The 22,175-nt window shown below is 41.8% G+C and overlaps 1 protein-coding gene across 8 annotated transcripts in view; it reads right to left on the bottom strand.

Annotated features, from left to right (window-relative positions):
• Nucleotides 1-22,175, bottom strand: part of AKAP13 (A-kinase anchoring protein 13) — a 209,988-nt gene that overhangs the window by 120,694 nt on the left and 67,119 nt on the right. For all 8 annotated transcript variants that reach the window (XM_032699851.1, XM_032699853.1, XM_032699850.1 and 5 more), the window contains exons 5-6: nucleotides 11,115-11,262; nucleotides 262-558 (exon numbers count right to left, since the gene is read on the bottom strand). In XM_032699851.1, coding sequence (XP_032555742.1) covers nucleotides 262-558; nucleotides 11,115-11,262 — 445 coding nt within the window. The remainder of the gene's footprint in view (nucleotides 1-261; nucleotides 559-11,114; nucleotides 11,263-22,175) is intronic.

Below are 22,175 nucleotides of genomic sequence, written 5' to 3'. Positions count from 1 at the left end.
AAAAACCTTCTGGGTATGTGTTAAAATATTGTCCATTTACGTCAGCTCATGCTATTTCATAAGAGAAAACCCAGAGAAAACATCAGTCAGTGCCTTATGTACTTTATGCTGGTGGAAGGGCAAAGGTCCCTTCTCTAAGCACAGAGGCCACCACACCTTTTGAAAGGCATGTGGGGGGTTCCCAAGGCAGGGAGCCCTTTCTCCCAGGCTTTTTACCTCTCTGCCAACTCACAAGTCTCACTGTGCCCTAGAAATCCTCACCGGTCAGGGACTGGTCTGCTCCCAGCACGTTCCATTCTGCTGGAAGCTTCAGGTGTCGAAACGCCAAAGCCACTTTCTCATCCAGAAAGTCCACGTCTGCAGCAGGGGGTCTTGACCGGTCCAAGAACCGCGTGAAGTTCAGCGCCTGCTGGTTGCCAGCACAGGTGGCCAGAAACTGGGCGGCATCGTAGGCTTCATCCTGGACAAACTGGAAACTCTCTTCTGCCACAACCAGAACAGGGTGACCTTCTCTGGAGGCACAAAGTGCCACCTTCACTGTCTCACAACAGTCATGGCCTGCAAAACAAAACCCAGAAAGCCTGTGAAAACAGAAAAATGGCATGGGTGGAACAAACAGAACCGACCGACTCCTTTGACACACATAGTCTACATTAAATCAGGTAACACCAAGGGTCACAATTCTAAAAATAATACTATCTCAGGAATTTATATGCATCATCAGAGATAAGTATTTCCTATAGACTTTAAAAGGAAAAGATGTGTAACTCTTCTCTGTCCCAATATAAACCAAGAACTATTAGCCACCATTATCTGACCAGGTTATTTATGATCCCTGACAAGTAAACTCAAGAGTGTTGAGTAATTCCAGTGAAGATTTTGCTAACGTACCAAAAGCCAGATTTTATGGTCAAATTTTTGTTTCCCAGCTCCACAGGACTCCGGTAACTCCTCAGAAACTACAGTCAGAGTGCTGCAAAACTACATACTCCAAATGCTGTCACAACACTTGGCTTGTACTGAAAACATTGGAATTTCACCTAAAACAAAGACCTAAATGGTTACCAGAGCAAAACCTGCCCGGGCATGCCCTGTGCTTGCTCCCTGCTGCACCTGCCCCTTTTGTTTGGGTTCGCATGACAAAACTAAAACTAAGTTGCTTCTGCTAAATAAAAACATGGAAATGGCCACTTTCCATATTTACAAAACAAAAAAGTTGGAAGTTTGATAACTTTATTTATTTAGGGCAGGGGAAACAGGAGAAGGGAAGTCCTGGCATGGCAGCAATTTCATTGACTCAGAAACTCAAAAAAACACCCCAAATCCAAAACCCACAACACCTTTTTGCAATTTTAAAAGGAAAAATATACGTGTCCAACACAGCCAGCACTTGCAGTTGTCAGACATGCCCCTTCAATAATAAGGTTTGTGTTTCAAGTTCACTATGTGGCACAGTTTCTTGTTCCAGCCTCAGACTGACGTCATGGCTGTTTTTGCCAGAACGGTATGGACCCTGCACTAATTACTGGAAAAGCTTCTTTTTGCCCATGACCTCAGCATACTACCACATTCATGAAACTCTGCTTAATTAAATACAAAATGACGATTTATTTTTAAAGGCTTGAAAATTCAATTTAAGCCCCTATTTGTGGTCAGTGGGAAAGTTTCCTTCGGCTGTCAGGGCCCTTTGCTGTTGATTTCCCTGACAAAAGGGAAAATATGTCCCTAATCTTCATGGTCTTTCAGCCAAACTCGCAAATCTGTTCTGAGGCTTTTGGCATCTGTACAGGTTTTGTGTGCTGAAAGAGGCGATCCTGAAGTTAATTGAAAGGTCAAAACTGCTATTAGGACACTGTGGGGAGCACCAAAATTATCAGAGATGAGGCTGCGTGGCTTCCAAAGGAGAGCAAATGCAGCTGGAAAGGTATCAAAGACAAGCGCAGACGGGGAGGAAAACACACACGGATGTTGCTGCAACAGCTCAGTACCTGAACCAGGAGGCTCTGAAGCTGAAAGGTGAGAAATTTTCTTTCCTCCCAGCACCAGGCATCTATTAGAAAGACGATGATGTGAAAACTGAAGACATAGGTTTACTAGTATGGATGTTATTAAAGAGAATAAGGGTAGGGAAGATCTACTTCTACTGCTCTTGGAAATATTGCATCCTAATACATCACTGTTCAACGAGTGGGCAGGGAACTCAGCAGCTCAGATGAAACCCCTTCACAAACCCTGCTCGTGCACACAGTAGAAGCCTCAAATGTTGAAGGGAGAAGTGGTGGGACAGTGCAACTTTGGGGCAACTTGCCTTTAATGCCACTTAGAACTACACATCTCTCCCCCTACACCTCCTTGCTTTGCTGATCTTCCTAAGGACATCCCAATAAGGAGCAGGTAAGACATCAGTTTTATCCACAGCCTCCACAAAGCTGTGAGTTATGCACACTCTGACAAGGCCATGCCAGCCTACAGGAGCTGACTCAAGTGCTACGAGCTGGGCTCTCCCTAAGGCAGAGCAGTGGAAGTTTGCTAGAATGAGGAGTTAAAGAAAAAAACAACAAAAACATCATAATAAAAGATTCCTTAGTAGCATGAGAACAACTAACCTTTTGATTTTTTAAACTTTTTTAAAACTATTTTCTGTCTATTCCCATAAGAATCCCATCTGCAAAATAACCTACAATACAGTTACACTACCAGAAAGTCAGTGGACTTTTAGGATTGAAGACAGGCAAAAAATGGCCCGTGAGCAGCTACAGAGAAACAATTTGGGACACTTCCTTGCCACAAAGCCAAACAACTCTTCTGTGGGACAGCAAAAGCACCTCCATCCACATAACAAGTAGAGAAACACAAAGTTCCCTTGGATGGAGCAGATGTTAAACACCAGATGCAAAATGTAACACAAGGGAAGGTGACAAAAAGACCGTGTCCTAACCTGTAGCCAAAAATTATTCTCTTGAAACTTCCCCAGATATCAAATGCAGTCTAGAAGAGGTGACAGACCTGACGATCCATTTTCATCCAACAGGATCAAACAAGCATCGTGCTAAACCCTGGGGAGTGTTCTTCGAAAGGGCAACCACTCACAAGGCTTTGATGTTCTGCTTCCTCACATCTGAGAAGATGTCAGACTCGGGGGTAAGAATGTGGGACAGGTTCTGACTTCTGGCAAACAGTTCAAACAGAAGAGGAGCCAGTATGTAACAGGAGCAGCCAATACTAGAAAGATTGCTCAAGAAGTCTCTGCCCCCCTGCTTTGAAAACAATGTGAGCAAACATGTCCCCAGCACATGAACTTTCTGAAAGAACCATCAGTGGGGCAACACTTCTCTCCACATCAAACACTCAATGGCCAGACTAATGCCTGAACTTCAATAGCCCTTTTTCCAAGCATTAGCAAAAGTGAGGAAAGCTTTGTGGCACTCTCAGGAGATAAGTGGTTATCGTCTGTAAAAACAGCCCAAATCTGTTTTTATGAGGTAAGTAACTTGTCCAAGACCACAAAGAACTCCAGGCAGTACCAGAGCAGACACTATTGCTCTTGTTCATCGTCTTTCAGCTCTGGCTGGCAATCAGCAGGGCTTTCTCCTAACATGGCTCAAGCACCAAGTTATGCACTTTACAAGCATCAGGGTGGTTGGTTGACTGTAACACCCTCATTCACATACTCAGATGTGGAACAGAAAAATGTCTGACACATTAAAAAGGTGAAAAAACCCCAGGTGTGTCAGTAGGCTGGTTTTGTCTGGAACAGTGTTAATTTTCTTTGTAGGAGCCAGTGTGGGGCTGTGTTTTGGATTTGTGCTCGAAACAGTTGATAGTTCAGGGATGTTTTCATTCTTGCTGAGCAGAACTTAGACAGAATCAAGGCCTTTTCTGCTCCTGCCTCCTCCCCACCAGCGAGGAGGATGGGAAACACAAGGAGTTGGGAGGGGATATGGTCAGAAAAGCTGACCTCAGCTGACCTCAGGAATATCCCAGACCATATGGCTTCATGGTCAGTGTACAGAGCTGGAGGAAGAAGAAGGAAAGGGGGACAACTGGAGTGATGGCGTTTGGCTTCCCAAGTCACCATGACATACGGTGGAGCCCTGCTGTCCTGGGATGGCTGAACACCTGCCTGCTCATGGGAAGTGGTGACTGAATTCCTTGTTTTGCTTTGCTTGCACATGGCTTTTGCTTTACTCATTAACCTGCCTTTATCTCAGTCCACAAGATTTCTCACTTTTACTCTTTAAATTCTCTTCCCCGTCACAGCGGGGGGAAGCATGCAGCTGTCTGGGGGCTTAGTTGCTGGCTGGGGTTAAACCATGACACTCAGGAAGAGAGATGAGCTTATTTATAAAGGTTTGCATTTTGGTAGGCTGAAAACACATTAACTGAATAAATCACACAGGTGAGTGCACTCCAGAGAAGGTATGATAAATCTCTGCTTTACCATGCAAGTAGGTTCACAATGCCACCCAGCACCCCTCCTGATTGCCTCAGTCTTCTCCAGAAATCAGGCCCTTTGGCCAAAATAGCAATCACAAGCAAATGATGAAATCGTGAACATCATCACGCTGGTGCCACCAAATTTGAACTTTAACTCTTCTGACAAACAACAGTGTTTCTCCCTAGCTGACATCTCAGACTGCACAGAGTAACTTCATATGTATGACCATGCTTCCGTTTTTCACACTTTTTTTTTGCCACAGTATGAGATGTGGTCATTTATATGCTGTCTTGACTGATAAAGTTTTAATAACCCACCCCTGAACTCTTGTAGGATTGCATTTTATCCCATTTCTCTTCCTGCTCCTAAGTTACTTTAAATCTAGCTTGGAAACAAGTCACAACTTGGAGCTGTTTTGAGAAGTGCCAACATATTGTAGGAAAAATACAAAAATTAAAAAACTATTTCAGTCTATGCAGAGATGGGCGCAGCAACTAATTCTGCTGCGATAAAGCAAATTCCTCATCTTCATGTAAAACCACGCTTTAAAAATTATTTTAAAGGAGACAATAACTCTTCAACTAAATAATTTCTTACTGGGGATGAATGGGAACACTTAATGAAGCTTGCTTTGGGGAAAATACAAGAATGAAAAATGAAGACATGGTGTTCTGGTCTGTCTGTACTTAGCCCTGAAGAGACGAGATGCATCTGCATGATAACACAACCTCCTCTACATGATAAGGATGTAGAACAATGAGCAGGAGAAAAGGTGGAGATTTCTGAGCTGTAAGTCATCAGCAGACGAGTTAATGTACAGCTTGGATCTGTCCACCTGTGCCAGTGATCTGGGGTGCAGTTACAAGGGCAGAACTCTTCTGACTTTTTCTTGTTAAACAAAACACCCCTAAACAGAACTATACTAAAAGATGATTTCATTTCCTACTCCTCCAATAGTGGAAATCCTGTCCAAACCTCCTATTTTCAGAATTCACATTGGAGCTATTAAACAATGGGCCCCCAGCCTGGGCAGCTATTTAAAGCCCTGCTGGAAGCACATGTTTGGGTTTGCCTGGTAGGTGACTAAGGACTCCAGTGCTAATTGCATCCTCTGAGTTACCATGGTGGAGCCGAGTTGAAAGAGGTCTTACAGAGAGATTTAAGCAGGGCAGGAAAGTCAGACAGCAAATATGGTGAATCCCATGGACTATCAGGGATTTGCATCCAAGAGATGTTGCCATCTGGTGGCTTGTGGACAGGGAAGCCAAGGAATCTCCTGTGACCATCCAAAAAGTGCTTCTTTTCTGCTTCGGAAACCCTGAATTCCGGTTCGGAAAATCCGAGCCGTGTCTGAAATGTGTTTGTGTGATTTACACAGTTATTGTATTCAATTGTGCACCATGGGAAGCCTTATGAAATATATAGGCACAGCACCAGCGATGGACAGGAGCCTTTGTTTTTCCTTTTAAACCTTTCACTACTAATATGAAGAGTGCAGAAAGAATTTTTAAGGCCCTTTACATACTGCAGATGCCCTAAAAACCTACAAAAGTGTAAGACCCCACACATTACATGTTAAATAATTTCAATACAGATTCAATCACTTTTTCCTGTGACTGATGTCATCTAAGTCCTGGCATCATTTCCTTTTAATTACACTGCCTAAAGTAATTAAATACACCAAAGAGGATGGACTGCAAAAAGTCTTCTTGGCTATGCTGTTTTAGTCTATTTTAGGGGGTTTTTTTGTTTCATAATTAGGAGTATTTTCAAATCCACAACTAGTATTGCCAAGTGGCCATTTGTTATGCAACTTGTTTACCCTTTTGGTCTACCAGTACAAAGATTGTAACTCATGAAATACCACTTTTTCTATGAAGAGTTGTTTCTTAAGGGAAAACACAGTCCGTGGAAGAAGAGAATAAAGCACGAGCATATAAAAGGATTTCACAGTAAAAAAAGAGTTTGAAATTAAGATATTTCCAAGCTAACTGAAATTAATTTTCATCTATCCTTCTAACTAGCAGAAAGAAAGGGGAAAGAAAAAAAAACCCAACCCTGAGAACTGTGGAATTAAGAACAATTTAAAGACTGAAGCTTCTTCTCCTCCTTAGCTGAAGCATGAAGAGAAAGTGAGTCAAGGCATTTGGAGTAAAAGGGAACGTTTCAACCCTGTGGAAACTGCAGGCAAGAAGCTACCAGCAGACACACAGTCTTTCAGGCTCTTTTTCTACCTCCAGTTTTGATCCTCCTCCCTTTGAAGTCTATACAAGAATCCTGGACCTTTTGAGATCAACCAACAAGAGAAAACCAATTTTGGTATTACAGAGCTCAGAGTGATACAACACATTACAACAGTACTTACAAAGGCAATTATACCTCATAAAATTATTTTACTTCTTGTTTTGGTGACTTGGCTCACAGACATGCTATTTCTTACCCTTGGCTTATTTGATTAGGAGCTGCTGCAGCTCTGGATTTCAGTACTGGACTGTCTCTCCCTATTTGAAATTTCATTTCAAATTTCCCACACATCTCCCACACACTAGACACCAGCCTTTATATGCAAAGCAAAATATGTGCCCAATCACGAGCTGCTATGGTGATGGCACACAAACTTGCACCAGATGCACCACCCAAATACCCAAGCTTCCAGCACATCATCGCCTGCAAGAAAATTCTCCCAAATCTGCCCAAGAGCTTCCCAATGCTGAGGCCTCCACTGCCCATAGCAGGATGTGGTTGGGGCTTTTCACTCGTGTGGCGATGAGGTCGTTCCTTCTTCTGCTGGTTTGTTTGCCAGATCATGATTTGCAGATTTTTATTATTAGGTTGTGTTTTTTCTAGCAGAGAGGTAGGCAGTGAGGTTGCTGTCTTGCAATGAAATTTCACTTCCCTGGTTTGCACAGATTTTCTACACTACCATATGCAATCTGCTTGGCCTCAGTGACCCTCCCTACCCGGAAGAGATGATGAGAAAAAAAAATACATTAAGATTATGGCAGTCTCAGTTGCTACAGTAATAAGGACTTGCTGAAAAGCTCAGTTCATGACCAACACCAGTAGGATGAGCATCTGTGACATAAGTGCACACATCCATCCCCAACAGCACAATTTCAGCAGCCAACAACAGTTTAACCACAGCAACACAGCTGGTATCATTTCTCTGCTTCCTTCCCTGCTCAGACCTTTGGTATTTTCTTAATACCCAAACTCCAGTGACCAAGCTTTTGCTTTTGCAAACAATGATATCCAAACCTCAAGCAGTATCCAGAACCATTACACCTCTGGCTGCCACCATAACATCGTGTCTGATAAAACAGCATTTGAAATTGTTCTGCAGAACTACAGAGTGCCACTGGTACTGAGGAAAACTGCTTCAATTACTGAAAATTTGAACCAGATCATTTAGAAATTGAAGAACTGTAGCAGGGACAGTAAAGCAATAGTTAAATAAGGGTTTGGTACCTTTTCACCAAGGCAAACAGAAGCTTAGTTGGATGATGTAACCTGATGTGCCCTTAGGCTGGCAAAGAGCTACTGAAAGCACAGAAAGCATCACCTACTGCCTAATTCTTCATATCTCAATAGCTAATTTTGATACTTGAAGTGATGCTTGATCATCTCATATGAGAATCTGTTTATCACAAGGGAAAATTATTTCCCTTAAGTTAACACAGTCAATAGCAGGGCAGGATAAATAATCATCCCATGCCATCCTTCAGAGAAAGTGAAGAAATACAGGTAGGTGTTTTCTCCTTTAAGTGACTGCTGACTCTACATTTAGCCACATTTTCAGATAAAAAAAAGCTGCTCCCATAAATGTACAATCAGAACTCCCTTCTTTTATTATGTACAGAAATGAAAGCTTATATTTGAACACTAGTGTGAACTATATATATTCAGTGTTTGAGTCTAATAATAAAGATAGCATAAGAAAGAGGCAGATTGCTCTAGTAATTATATAAAACGCAGCAGTCATTTAACTCTGCAGTTGCAAACTTTTACTTGGGTAAAGTCTTTCAAGTATATAGAGAATTTTCACATACAATGAGAATTTAGGAGGTATTTTGACAGCTTATATTTCCATTCCATTTTCTTTAATTTTTCATCTATAGCAACTTTATATTGTTGAGATTCTTTTTTTTTAAAATGTGATTTTCTTTGAAAGCTTTGCTCAAACATTCTGCTTAACTTTGGCAGCAAATGTAATCAAGTAATTTCTCTGTCTTTTACGCCTCCATGCATCAAAAAAACTAGTGACAAAGTCAAGAAAAAAAATTTTAAATCTGAGTTTGTTTTTGCATTAGCTTTAACTGAATTATAGCCACCCCTTTGACCCCAGCCCCTGATGGACTTCATCTGAAGTCTGCTGGAGACCATATGAAATTCTGAGGACTTTGAACAAGAATGAGGGGAGAGCCTTCAAGTCCAGGAGGGAAGCAGAGGTGGTTCAAGGTAAGCAGAGAGGCTTGGTATGTTCCTGAGTGAATCAGCCCTTCCTTCACCCACCTGAGCCATCCCCAAGGAGCAGCTGTGCTCCCAGGGACGGGCAACACGTCTTGCATTGCAGGGAAAAACGAAGGATGTTCGAAGCTGGAAGTGAAGTACGAGATTTTCTCTAAAAGCTGTTTGCAAGAGCTTCCTTGCAGAGCACTTGTTAAGTGCCTGGGCCTGGGTGTTTAAACGAGGGCTGGTCTCGCACACACTGTCTCTTGTTCACAGCTAATCCTGCAGCGAGGTCAAATAACGTCAGCCCTGAGTTACCACAGCCATCTCCAAGGCAACTGGCGAATATACAGTGTAAACACAGGATTACAGATTCACTGTGCATCCAGGAAGGAGGAGGAGGAAGAGGTGGACTGAAACAAGTCATGGTTCCATTGAAATCAGAGTACTCAGTGCTGAAGCAACACTGGGCAAACATATCAGTGTGAGCAAAGGGTTTGAAAAAATTTGGGTTCTTTCCCATTTTGCTTCTCCCCTGCACCGCTACAGTATTTTTTATTTAGGTAGTTTCTTCAAAATGAGGTATGAGCACAGAAGAGGTGTTATCCACATGGCTGCTTTACATCTGAGATGTGACCTCTTTCCTTGCACCACAGCCCCAGACAGTGCAGGAATGGGACTACATATCTGAAAGGTCCATTAAATCTTTATCTGATAGAAGCTGTACTTTGGGACAGCACCCATCCCTATCTAACATCACATGCCACAAGATCATGATTATACTGCGTAAAAAAGAACCAAAACAACCCATTATTACTAAAAGAACAACTGAGAAAAATTCCGTCTTTTCCCTTTGAATCACGAAGGGAGTCAGATTTCCCACTAACAGTGACAAAATGAGTCCCAGGGAGCCCCCATCAGTGACTCAGTTACATTTGGGGATGGCAGGAGAGGCAGCGCCTAGAGCATCACCCTGGTACCACCTGGCAGCCACCACTCCGGCCACACCCATCGCTGCTCCAAGGACAACAGGGCCAGAGATGATAGGAAAGCATCGCTCCCGCCCGGAAATCCCACCAGGCACGCTCGTTCCCACATGGGCTGAAGGGGAACACTGAAGCTTTTCAGTTCCTTTCTTGGTGACACAGCCACGGTCCCCAGGGGGAGGTGAGGTCATTGGGAGCGGGGCTGGCAGAGCCCCACGCCCATCACACAAAAGCAGGGAAGGAGTCACCCCCTTCTTCCTCCTCTTCTGGGAGAAAATAAGCACTAATCTAATTGATTGCACGGGGCTCCAGTCGTCAGTAACCATAAAAAGACTTCTCTTCACAAGCCAACTGAACAACATGAACAGTACAAAAAAAAAGGAGGAAATGAAAAAAAACCAGTGGCCAACTTTTAGCCACTTATTCCCAGCAGAAAAAACTCTTTAGCCCAAATTTTACTCCACGTGTGCCTCTCATAAAACAATACTTAGGAGGCAGGTAAAAAGATAAACCCAAGAAAAACACCTGATGGCTTGAGCTACACTGTGTATAGTGAAAATGTCAGGCGTTTTTCTCACACTAGCAGCAATGTGCTGCATAGCAACAAGTCAGAATGAAAGGTTAATGGTAAGGACTGCAGCCTGGAACACACTCATTCCCACGGTCCTGAAGTCACCAAAGGGAAATGCTGCACTGATTTGTTTTGTTCTGCTGATGGCACAAAGGCTTAAGAAGAGTGGTGGGCTTTCATGTGGCACCAAGCAGCACACATCCCCTGCCACTGCAAGAGTTCCAGAAATGCTCTACAGGTTTTAGGGGAAAGGGTTGTATTCCACCAGGACCACAGCAATGAACCTCACCAAGTCAAGCAGGTGATAAGTGTAGCTAGGACTATCCAGGCTGTACATCACTTGTACAATAGCATCTCTAACCTGGCAAATGCGCCTTCCGCTATCTTTAAGGTATTTAAAAGCTTTTCACTGTGCATAAACGTGTATTTTATACAGTAGAATCTCATAGTTACACATTCAATACCTGCAATCTCAAAGTCATTTAATTCCAGCAAAATCGGGAAAGAGATTTTTAAAAGGCAAAAGCAGTCACCCAAACTATTCCACTCCCTGTGAATGTGTAAATGAGGAATAAGACAACCAACAAAACAGCATTACATTCCAGTCCACTTCTATTAACCAAACTTCATAGACTGATACACTGATATGCAAAGAAAGGCAATTGTTTACCAGGAGAAATTGTCTCCAGACTCCCAGGATTAATCTTTCTTGTGCTTGTGCAGTGTTGGACAGTTGATCCAGTGAAGACCAAATAAAAAACTACATCATCTTCAACTTTATCTTCCTCAGTCAGCTGCACTGTAATAACAGAGTCACCCTAGGAAAAGAACAAGAAACAAGGTTAGGTTGCACCATACACACAAGAATTGCACCATACCAAATAAAACTTCTCTACCTAGAAGGCTCCCACTCTCTGTTCATGCATACCTTTCACACAACTTGGGGTCCATCCTAATTTTTAGATATGCAAGTAATCCTTAGCATCACAGCTAGCCAACAAGGTAGAAAATATATTGAGCCCAACTCTGGGAAGAGATATGTAGAAATCTCCAGGGTATATTCAAAAGAGCAACTTACTATGGTGAAATTACACCACATCTGAAAAATGCTTAGTTTTAGGGTTTATTTCAGTATCTCAGTATATTCTATAATTTTTCTCATCTTTGCTATCAGCAAAAATTATACCTATAAAGGGCAGACACAGTTATCATAGTTAACCCAGCACAGGACACAGTAAATACACCTGAAATGCATACATGTGCATGGAAAATAACAGAGCCAATAGCCACCAACTTCAGTTTTCAGTGGAGAAGGGAAAGCAGATGGCTCACAGTTACCACATAACTAATTTTCATTTGATCATAAAACAACAGACTCATTTAGTTTGGAAAAGACCTCCGAGATCATAGAGCCCAACTACTAACCCAGCACTGCCAAGTTCATCACTAAACCATGTCCCCAAGTGCCACATCTACAAGTCTTTTAAATGCCTCCAACATCTCACCATACGTCATTTATCAGCCTGAAAAATTATATAAACTATGAGACACTAGGAACAACAGTCTGTAACATGACCTTCTGCCCCTTTTCTATCAAGATCAAAACCAGCTGGATGCCCCAGTTTTACACTGCAGCTGTGGTTGCCAGCTCTCTGCCACCACCCCATTGAGCATATGGTTATGGCTGGAAATCTGGAAAAGATTTTTTTATTATTATTATTATTATTACAGATTATGTAATTCTAATTTGCATATTCAAGAAAATACACATGTAATTTCCTTTAAAACCTTCTCCTTAAGATCACTCAGTTCGTCCCTTCTCTTTGTCAAACATAACTATTGCAGAAAATTCCCCGACTTCCCAGCCTTTCCATACAGCCCCGCCATGTTAGCATCACTTCCCATGCTCTGTCTCACATCTCCTCCCTTTCTCCCTCAGTTTCTTTTACTGTTCCTCCTCCAAGTTCATGTCCAGTTCTCCTCTGATCCAGCCTGTCTGGTACTCTAGCCAGGGGCAGGACTGCACCTTGTTTTGATAGAAATGAGGTTTTGCAGTGCAGTACATGACCAGCCCCTGGTCTTAAAACCAAATATGTGGGTCAGTGCTGTAACACACAGGAAAGAAAACCAAAAATTAAAAAAAAAAAAAAAAAAGATAAATAGAACACTAAGTCTAGTTTGCATTTTCAGAGGTTGTAGAGTTACAAATGTGCATTTTAGGAAGGTCTCACGCGATAATATCAGACCAGACTTCCAGCTGGGGAGAAAGGAACCATGTAGCCAAAGTATATCTTGTATAGAGTCAGTGTTAAAATAAAAACAGGTGCAAAAAGAAATAAATCAAGCTTTAAATTCAAGCGTGACCAGTCCACACGCTGAGTTGAAAACTAAATATTCCATTTCAAGCAAATGGATCCAGTTTTGAGCTGATGTTCAAAAAAACAAAAGCTCAAGTTTTAACCTACAAACCCTTTGTGCTTTGGTTTTTTTATCCGACTTTGTTCAAACCTTTTCTCCCTTAAGGCACGAACATAAAAGTACTTAGACTTAAAATGCAGGTGACACTTCAGAGCACTCACCAACAGCACTGAGTGTTTAACATGATATCTGTTAAAGGAGATTTTTTTTCTTTTATTTAACTCAGAAATCAAGTACAGCTAGTCCAATTTCTGTGAAAGGAAAGCAAATCCACACAGAGTGCAACAACATCCGTCTAACCATGCAAACCTCTCCTGTTTCTAGGAAAAGCAATTTAATTTGCATCAATATCACAAGAGACAATTTGCCTATTTTGTTATTGACAAAAAACTAGTAAATACATGTAAGAAACCCCAACACCAGAACTCTAAGCTGGGACTTACAAAACATATAGCTGAACTTCTTATATAGATACCTGCCCTAATTTTGAAGGTGGAAGGTGGTCAGACCAGGTGACTTCCAGAGGTTCTTTCCAAGTAACTTGTTCCATTCTTTGTATTTTAATTCAGTTAATTTAAGGTATCATTTAAGTCTAGGGGGAGCACAAATTATCAGCAGCCGATATTAACTGAAAAGGCTCTTGAGCTGTGTCTAAGCAGAACTTTATGCTTCCCACCTTCAACAAAGACTGTGGAACACTGAGCATCTTATTTATTGTTTTACTTGAATTTTTAAGTTGTCTCCAAATATCTTTGGTAAGACTGATAATGTGCTTCACTTTACCTACAGGTGTCACCTGAGCTACCTCTCAGTTGTACTGTGCCTGGTGGAGCTCACTGTGTGTGAGGTGATTGGAGATCCCAGAAGCAAAAGACCACGTTTCTTCAACACACATCTCCACCTCCCAGTTACCAACAATTTCATTGTTCACTGCCAATTTTAATTTGATTATTAACTTACATTCAAACAACGTATTTATTTGGAAAGGAAATAACACACAGAACAAACCCCACTCTTTCCAAGATCTTTGGAGTTAAAGAAAATCAGTTACAAATGCAGGCAAATTCCTCCAACCCACATAGAAGACTTTCCAACAGCCCTATTGCATTCAGCCTCCAAAAACATTTTAATTGAAGTATGTTTACCTTTATTCATTTAATATTGTTCAAAAAATGTCATCTGTTCAGTATCACTGCCACACAAGGTGGTTATTATAACCCTCCTTTCATCCTGAATGGCTAGAAATGGGAGGCCAGCCTGCCAATATCCCTTTGGTGAAAGTACAGACAGATCAAAGCCATTCTCTGGAATGCTCCAACAAATAAGAATAACTTAATTTCAAAACTAGTTTGGATCGACTAATATTTACTTGGCTTAAAGCCCATTGGAAATGAAAACATTCCATCTTGGTCCATTCATGAAAGAGGCCACCCTCTCCCTCGTTCGGATCTGAAAAATCTCTGGTCTCAGAGAGTTGTAACGGGATGTAAAGAAGGTGGATGTGGCTCTTTCCTCCAAATATATTCCCTTTTACAAACCAAAGGGAGAAAGGTGGTCTGCCTCACCAAGGGACGGGTGCAGCGGAAAAGCCAAACCTGATCTTGGGCTTTCCACCAGAAAACAATTCAGAAAGAGATTTTAGAGTGGTCCTACTCTGAAGCTGTGGCTTAGTTAAGGCAGTAGAAATACAATTAGCTCCAGAAAGGCCCAAATGCTGTTACTAGGACTAAACCCCAAAACTATCCAGACAAGGCACCTGTTTGTCAGCATGTTTTGCTGGCATTAGCACAACTCCACCTTTTTAGGTATTAGGTTTTCCAACAGTGCAGTTAAAGGCATGTGGATTGTGTGTAGGCAAAGCATGAGCAACTCTTGAGTAAGCTGTTAAAATGGACTATTTACCTTCAAAGGCTTTTTTTTTTTAAATGGAAGACCTCAGTAATATTTAGAAGTGACAATTAAGTGAACAAAATCTTTACTCTCAAAAGAATTAAGATCACTTATCACCTTAAAAATAGTATCCTTCCAAAAACAAAAAATTATTGTAAACATGAAAAGACATCTTTCTTTTCCACTTCAGGCTCTGAAAATGTCTGATTTTGGGGAATTGGTCATCATTTGGGACCATGAAAACAACTCTGGCAAATACAGAATTCAAGACTTCTAGATGAAAACCAAGTGTTTAGTTGGCAGTGGGAAAGGTTCCCTGAGGGATATCAGCTCTACCAGCAACAGGTAGACTTCTCTACAATCAACTATGAAGGGAAAAAATATTCTTAGTGTGTTGGCTAACAAATTTTAATGTTTCTGAAAACAAACAAACAAAACAAAAACCAACACAATAACCAAACCAAAAAAAACCAAAACCACAAAAAAAAAAAGCCAAGCTGTATTTTTATAGCTGAAGCATGTGATTTTTAAGCTGGTTTTCCCCCCATGGTTCATACTGGGAATTTTGAAGTACATTACTTAAGCCACTAACCACCCACTGACCTCCACACAGAGTCTAAAAATACTTATGAAAATGAAGCTTGCTTTAGAGAGCAATACTTCAGCACTCAAGTGTCGCTTTAACATTCTGCTTTTAATGAGAAAACACTAACAACCAGTAATCATTAATTTGTTCTAAACAGAAAAGCAAAATTTCTGCTGCCAATCACTGATAGCAAACTCCGGCTGTTTTTTTCATCCAGGGAAAACCTACTGAATGGAAAGTCCGTGGGTTAGATGAGTTAGAAATTCACATGAAGGAAAGAAACCTTCCACAGTATGTTTCCTTCTAAGAGTTTTTGTAGATGTTGGCATTATGATGCCTCATTAAAGAGGCTGGATCAGGTGCTGGATGAGTAAACACAACCTATAACAAGTTTGGTTTTGTTTCTGCTACTCATAACATGAATCAGATCCTTGTTGTGTCATTGCTTATTGCATTTTTGTTTGTTCCCCTTTGGAAAGCCCTAAACAGCTCCCAAGAGGGCTTCAGTGTACACAGGACGACAGCACAAAAATCACAGCTGTCATTTCTTCCTCCTCCTTCAGTTCAGGCTCATTGGTATCTTTATTTATTCCTTTTCAGGTGGAGTTGGACTTGCTGCTACCCCAGCTACTGCTCGACACAGCGCGCACAGGATCGGGCTGGAATTCCAGCACGAGGCAAGTCCTTTCACATCCCCATGCTTTGATTTTCCCCCATCAATGAAATGGGAATCGTGGTTCAAACACAAGTATTTTTCATCCAAATGGCTTCTAAGGGAACAGCTGGCTTTTCAATCATATGACATTTTCTTTGGAAACTGTGCAGCACCGACAATAATTAGGCTAGACAAAAATCAAAGGGAAAGTTGAGACAATTCCACCTCAAACTCAGAACTGCAGAAGACTCTGAAAGCAGCTGGGGGATGGAAAAGGCAAGTGCAAGGCAGCTTTAGAAAATATAACAGAAATCATCAAGCAAGAAAAAAAAGTACAGTATAATTGTTTAGATGCTTGATGATCTATTACCATCTACCTCTGGCAGTAACACAACAAGATCAACAGTTAAACTGCTCCCAGGCAGTGTCCATATCTCAGCTGAGTATCCTGGAAGATCCCTCCCACATAAGGTTACCTTGGCTTGGTGTAAACATGTGCTTAAGCTCCTGGAGAACGACATTTGGGAAGGACACATGCAGCATGTGGACACACGGACATCTCCACACAGAAAAAAACAGGCACAGCCACACAGGCTCCCGACTGCAAAAGGAAATGGGGGTTTGGGCAACTATTTTTAGAGCAAACATTACAGTGCTCTCATCTCCTGGAATAACCCTTTTGATTGAGAAAGGCTTAGATCCCAGTTTTTCCAGGTCTGACTAAGCATTCCAGCCAGTCAGCTGTGACACAGAACTATCACTGCTGCCTCATAAAACCATAGGATGCTCTTCTTCCGTGGCAAGAAAATAACCTACGTCCAGCAAAGTCTTCCAGGCTGCTATTCCCAGGTTAACAGAAGCAGATGAACAGCTCCCCCCTGAGGGGTGGAATCTGGGGATGGGTCCTACCTTCAAAACACCCAGTTGAGTCCCCTTCCCTCTCTGCCCTGGCATGGGGTGAGTTGTCAGGGGACCTCAGTGCTGCAGCCTGAAGCATCCATCCCCTTTTCCAGATGTGGCCATTTACCCTGCAAGCTCCCAGCACACATATATAAAAGGAAGGGACCGTGGGAGGAGGCCAGAGGTATCTGTTACAGTGAGATAACAACAGTCACTACAGACATCCTCAATTTCACCAGTACTGACTCAACTTCACCAGTATTGACTCAGAGGAGTCACATCAAACACAGTTTATTCTGCAGAACTCCAGGCCCCAGAAACAAAGGTAGGGCTGCGAAATCTGTCTGAACATGAGCAGCTCTAGAAATCCCTCCTTGCCTCGAGATATCCCCTGTGATAAAGGCAGTGACCTGGGTCAGGACTGAGGAGAAAGATGGATGTCGTTCAGGTGGAGTGTTGCAACCTTCTGCAGATAAAACCTTCAGGGAGAGACTCCAGAAATAAATAGAATGGCAAGCTGCCAAGTTTGGGGAAGATTTGTGTCCTTTTTCATAGTCAATGACTTCAAACTCCTTGATCTTAAAGCATGAAGCAGAGAATTTTTCTTAAAATAAATTAAAAAAAAAAACAACAAACACAAAAGAAGACAATGAGAATTACTCCACTGGTTTAAATAAAATAATTTAAAAAAAAAAAAAAAAAAAATCAATCTCCAGGCCTAACCTTATTTCCTTTCTAAATTAACAGCAGTGCTATTATTCCTGCCAGTGAAAGGTTTCAGGTTAACAGCGTGGATATTGAGCCCCTCTGTGATGAGAAAGCCAGATTTTGCAAAGCAGTCTCTTATTCTTTGGAAAATATGATCACAGACCATTATGTCTTGCCCACAGGCCACCAAAAGAGCAGAATGATGCTACATATTTTTCTGCCACCACACAGCAAATCAAGGTGATACCTTCCATATTTCATTAACACTGCACCAACCCAAGTGATCTCCTCTTCCAATGCTAACCACAAAGCCATGAGTGAAACACTGACGGATAGGCAAAATAACTTTTTTCTCTCCAACACTTTCTTCCCCCAAAGGTGAGAAAGAATTTGGTCCAAAAGTAAGATTAGCTTAGCACACTGACGAATAAAATGTTGACGCAAGGAAAAGTAGGGACACAGAGTCAAAAGACTAATTATTTAAGATTCTATGGGTAAAAAGAATTTGTGGGAAAACATGGACATTTATGATAAATAGCCCTGATCTGTTGTCTCCAGGCCCAAGCTGGCTTCCACAGATCCATCCTGAGTGTGACCTGTGCTAAAAAATACAGCATGGACACCTCCAACTTGCCTGTCTGTAGAATCAACATCGTTACTGATTTATTAACACCATCTCAGCCACATCACATCCCAAACCAATCCAGGACTCTAATCCTGCAGCAGGGTTTGTTTGCAAAGAGATAAAAGGTTTGAGGACAGCAAGGAGTGGATTTCCTACTCTGAGCTGGTGCAAGCAACACAAACTCCTGCAGAAACGGGTACACTTGAAGAAACCTGTTATTAGCAACCCACATCCTTTGACAGAGCATGTCTTAGTCTCCAAATCAATCATCTCAAAGATGAATCTTTATTGAGTGTCAAGATGCTATTATAAGTATTACACACATATTAATCCATGCAGCTCGAAGGAGATCTCTACAGACTGCCAACAGAAATCCATCAAAGTAACAGGATCTCGTTAGTGCTGAAAGAGACACATGATTTATCTTTATGAACAGATCTTCCTGACATACCACTTTGCTACACAGAGCCAGGAAGGTTACTAGATTGGGCTGTTAATAGCTAATTTAGCTGTATCACTGCCTTAGCACAGGGCTCCACGTGCTCTGCAGCACTTGTGTACCAACACTTGCTCACAGGATGCTTAGTGCATCTTCTTGGTGCTGGCCTCTGCTATACACAGTCAGCCTTCACAAAACCAAATAGCCAAGGCATTTCTTAAAATTTTTAGCATACAGAAAGACTTCATAAAATTAACAGTAAAATGCAAAAAAATCAAAATTAAGGAGAAAAATAGAAAGGATGAGAAAAGTGTCATTCACCCTTTGGCAATAAATGCAAACACCCAGCGAAGAACTGTGATGGGAACTTTATTATTTAGGTGAATCTGGCAGTATAGTGAAGAAAATATTGATTTAACTTTCATTTTTTTGGGTAGTTTAGTGTTAGCCAGACTGTGCACTTTCTGTCCTCAGCCACCATGGCCTGTACTGCCTGAACAAGCAATTAGTGACAGTAACCCCAATCCCCTTCCACCACAAGCCCTGTACAGCTCTGGTACAGAGGAGGAGGAGGTATGGAGGGACAGAAAAGCAGCAGCGTATTGGGGTTTACCTTTAAATTACGCAAGTCTCCATGTAATGTCACCACATGGACATGAAGTCAAGGCAAAAGACGGGAAAATTTCTCTGTAGCTGAATATCCACTCCAGTACCATCCAGTTTCCACAAGTACTGATCTTACTATTAGGTTTTTTTCAGAAATTGTGGACACTACTTCAATCGATTCCTAGAAAGCACACCCACATTGATGTGAATGGCTTGCTCTGGTCTCATCCTGAAGCCTCTTCTGTTCTTCCCTACACTTAGAGAACTGAACCAGATAATTTCATCACCAGCTGCTTGAGTGATTGATAGTATTTCCTACTAATTATTCACCTAACAATAACAACAAAATTGCAGTGCTTAGAAGTGATACAGCAGGCAGTCTGAATGTGTGCAGTGACTAACAGAAATCCAGCTACTCTCTTGGCACCAGAGAAGTGGAGAGAGTCACAATTCCTGGAAGATAAAGTACATATGATGACACATTATTAGAAACAATCTCATATCACTGGAGCATTTTCACAAATAGCCTTGATGTGTCTTAAAGGAAAAAAAATAATCAGGTTTGAACACTAAGATCCAAAGGCAGAAGAGAGTTGAAGAATGGTGTTTTCCTGGTACTTCAGCCTCCTCTACAGTACAGCAAAACACTTGAAGAGAGAGCTTAGCGTGTTTCAGAGCACTCATTTTCCTGCCAGCTGCAAAATATCCTCACTAGTCTTTAAATATTTCACAGCTACAGTACTTAGAGCTACTGTAATGACTGAGGCACTTTTTAAACTGACATTTTTGCCATTAGAGAACAGAAGCCATTATAACCATTATCCTCCTGAAGAAGTACCCCGCCAACCACAACTACAGAGATGAAACTTTTGCAATGTTTAGAAGAAACATTTTGAAACAACGATACAAACAGAGGCAGCCCTGAAAATGTGTCCTGCAACAGAATTGCCACTTGATGGCACTGCACAGCATTGAGCTACAATTATCCACAGTTATTTTATTTTCCACTCAAGCACAATGTGGAATTGTTTTACTGAACGAGGCGGAGGAAGAGCACTTGCAGAGAGACCACATGCAGCAGAGCCTTTGGAAGCAAGGGGAGACGCTGTAGGTAGAGTTCAGGGAATTTCAGAGGTTATGTAAAATCGTGCCTTCATCAAATCAACATCTTCATAACCACGGCTCTCACATCAGCTCTGCTGTCAGAACTCTAGTCTAACAAAATGACTGTCAGCGCTTTGTTCGAGGAAATACAGTAGGGACATGTATTCTGATGACTGAGATAGGAAATGTGTTTGATCATTTTTAAAGGTAACATAATACTTATGAACTCTCTACATAAATACATTCCACAGAGGAAGAGTAGGTGAAGAGTTTCTTCATCCTCTTAAACCCAAGTCCTGATCTCTGTTGCTCATTCCTCCCAAGAGGAGAGGAGGCAACACTGTCAGCAATGCTGGGGATGAGACAGTGTTTGTCCAGGCATTACCCAGCTCACCAGTTAGCACAAGAAATAAAGAATCCTAAATGAAGAGCCCAAGATATATATAATAATTTCACCCAATGTTAATATAACTTAGTATGACAATATAAGGATTCCTTCTGTAGCTTCAGAAAACCAGCTGAAACAATCTTAACAACTCCCCAGAAGCAGATCATTGTCTCTGCTTTCCCACCCCTACCAGCTGTACCAGCTCTGGCATTTTTCTTCTGCAGGTCATAATAAAGTTCACACATAATGCTGCAAAGCAGTGGTGAGTTAAAGGCAGAATTTCAGACAAGTGCTCCAGACTTCAAGCCAGACCATTTATTGTTTACCAGTACTTTCATTTCCACAAAACAGGATCACAGAAGAAAAGTTTAAATAGATAATGACGGGAGGAGGGCTTTGAACTCAAATAACCAGCACTTTTAGTCCCAAGACAGTATGGAAGAAGGGTTGAGAAAAGGCCACTGAGCTGCAATTTAAGCAAGGGCTTATCCTGCAGGAAGGTGATGCTGATGATCTGGCAGCCTTGTCTGACTTTTCCTGGCCAAAGTTGCCTTCAGTAAATGCACAAAAGTGACCATTTCACAAACAACCCTGTGCTAACATCGCACAGATCTCACGGGCTAGTGAATGCCTCACTTAACAGGAGCAAGCCAAGCAACCAGCCTCATAACCAAACTGTGCATCCAAAGTCTGCCTTTACGGTATAGGGGAACAGAGAAGCAGCAGGGAGCTTGCCAGGGGATGGTTCTGAGCTCAGGTGGCAGCTGCCAGACACCCATTTCCACAGAAGGGATGCCTTCCTGCATGATGCAGACCAGAGCTGGGGAAGCGGAGGATGAAAAGAATCTGAATCAAGGATCTAAGTGACAAAAACTAAAAAGATGAGGTCAAGCACAGTTTATTGAGGAAAGCGTTTTGCATGGAGAACGAAAGAAGAGCCAGACAGGCAGCAATATACACCTCTCAAAAAATCAGTTTATTCAGGCGCCTCGGCTGACTTTCTTAAAACCAAGCAGCAGGTTCTTCCACAAGCAACACAAGCAAATATTTTATTTGTTAAAGGTGCTCAGAGGCCTTCACTCATTCATAACTCAAAGACATTTTGAAGGTGGGGCAGAAAACTAGTTTGTCATTATGAAGAAATCAAGTACCTAACAAATAATAGACAAGAGGTTTATCAGATCCTCTAACCACAGAGCTGAACTAAACATCAAGGCTCATTCTCCTCTTGCCTAAGGACTGCGAGAGAAAGTAAGACAGGGCTTCTGTATAGTGACTTTTGTGAGAAATTCCCACATCAAAAGCATGCAAGGTATGTTCTACCTTTTCTGCTGGACTGACCTCAGATATTCAGGCATCTCAGTGGCCTCTGTCACCATAAATGCCACTAAGCAAAAAAATTCAGTGTTAGT

This window comes from Chiroxiphia lanceolata, chromosome 12, assembly GCF_009829145.1.
Source record: "Chiroxiphia lanceolata isolate bChiLan1 chromosome 12, bChiLan1.pri, whole genome shotgun sequence".
In the NCBI taxonomy this organism is placed as follows: Eukaryota; Metazoa; Chordata; class Aves; order Passeriformes; family Pipridae; genus Chiroxiphia; species Chiroxiphia lanceolata.
Note: the sequence above shows the minus strand (reverse complement) of the source record. Positions and strands in the feature narration are given on the sequence as shown.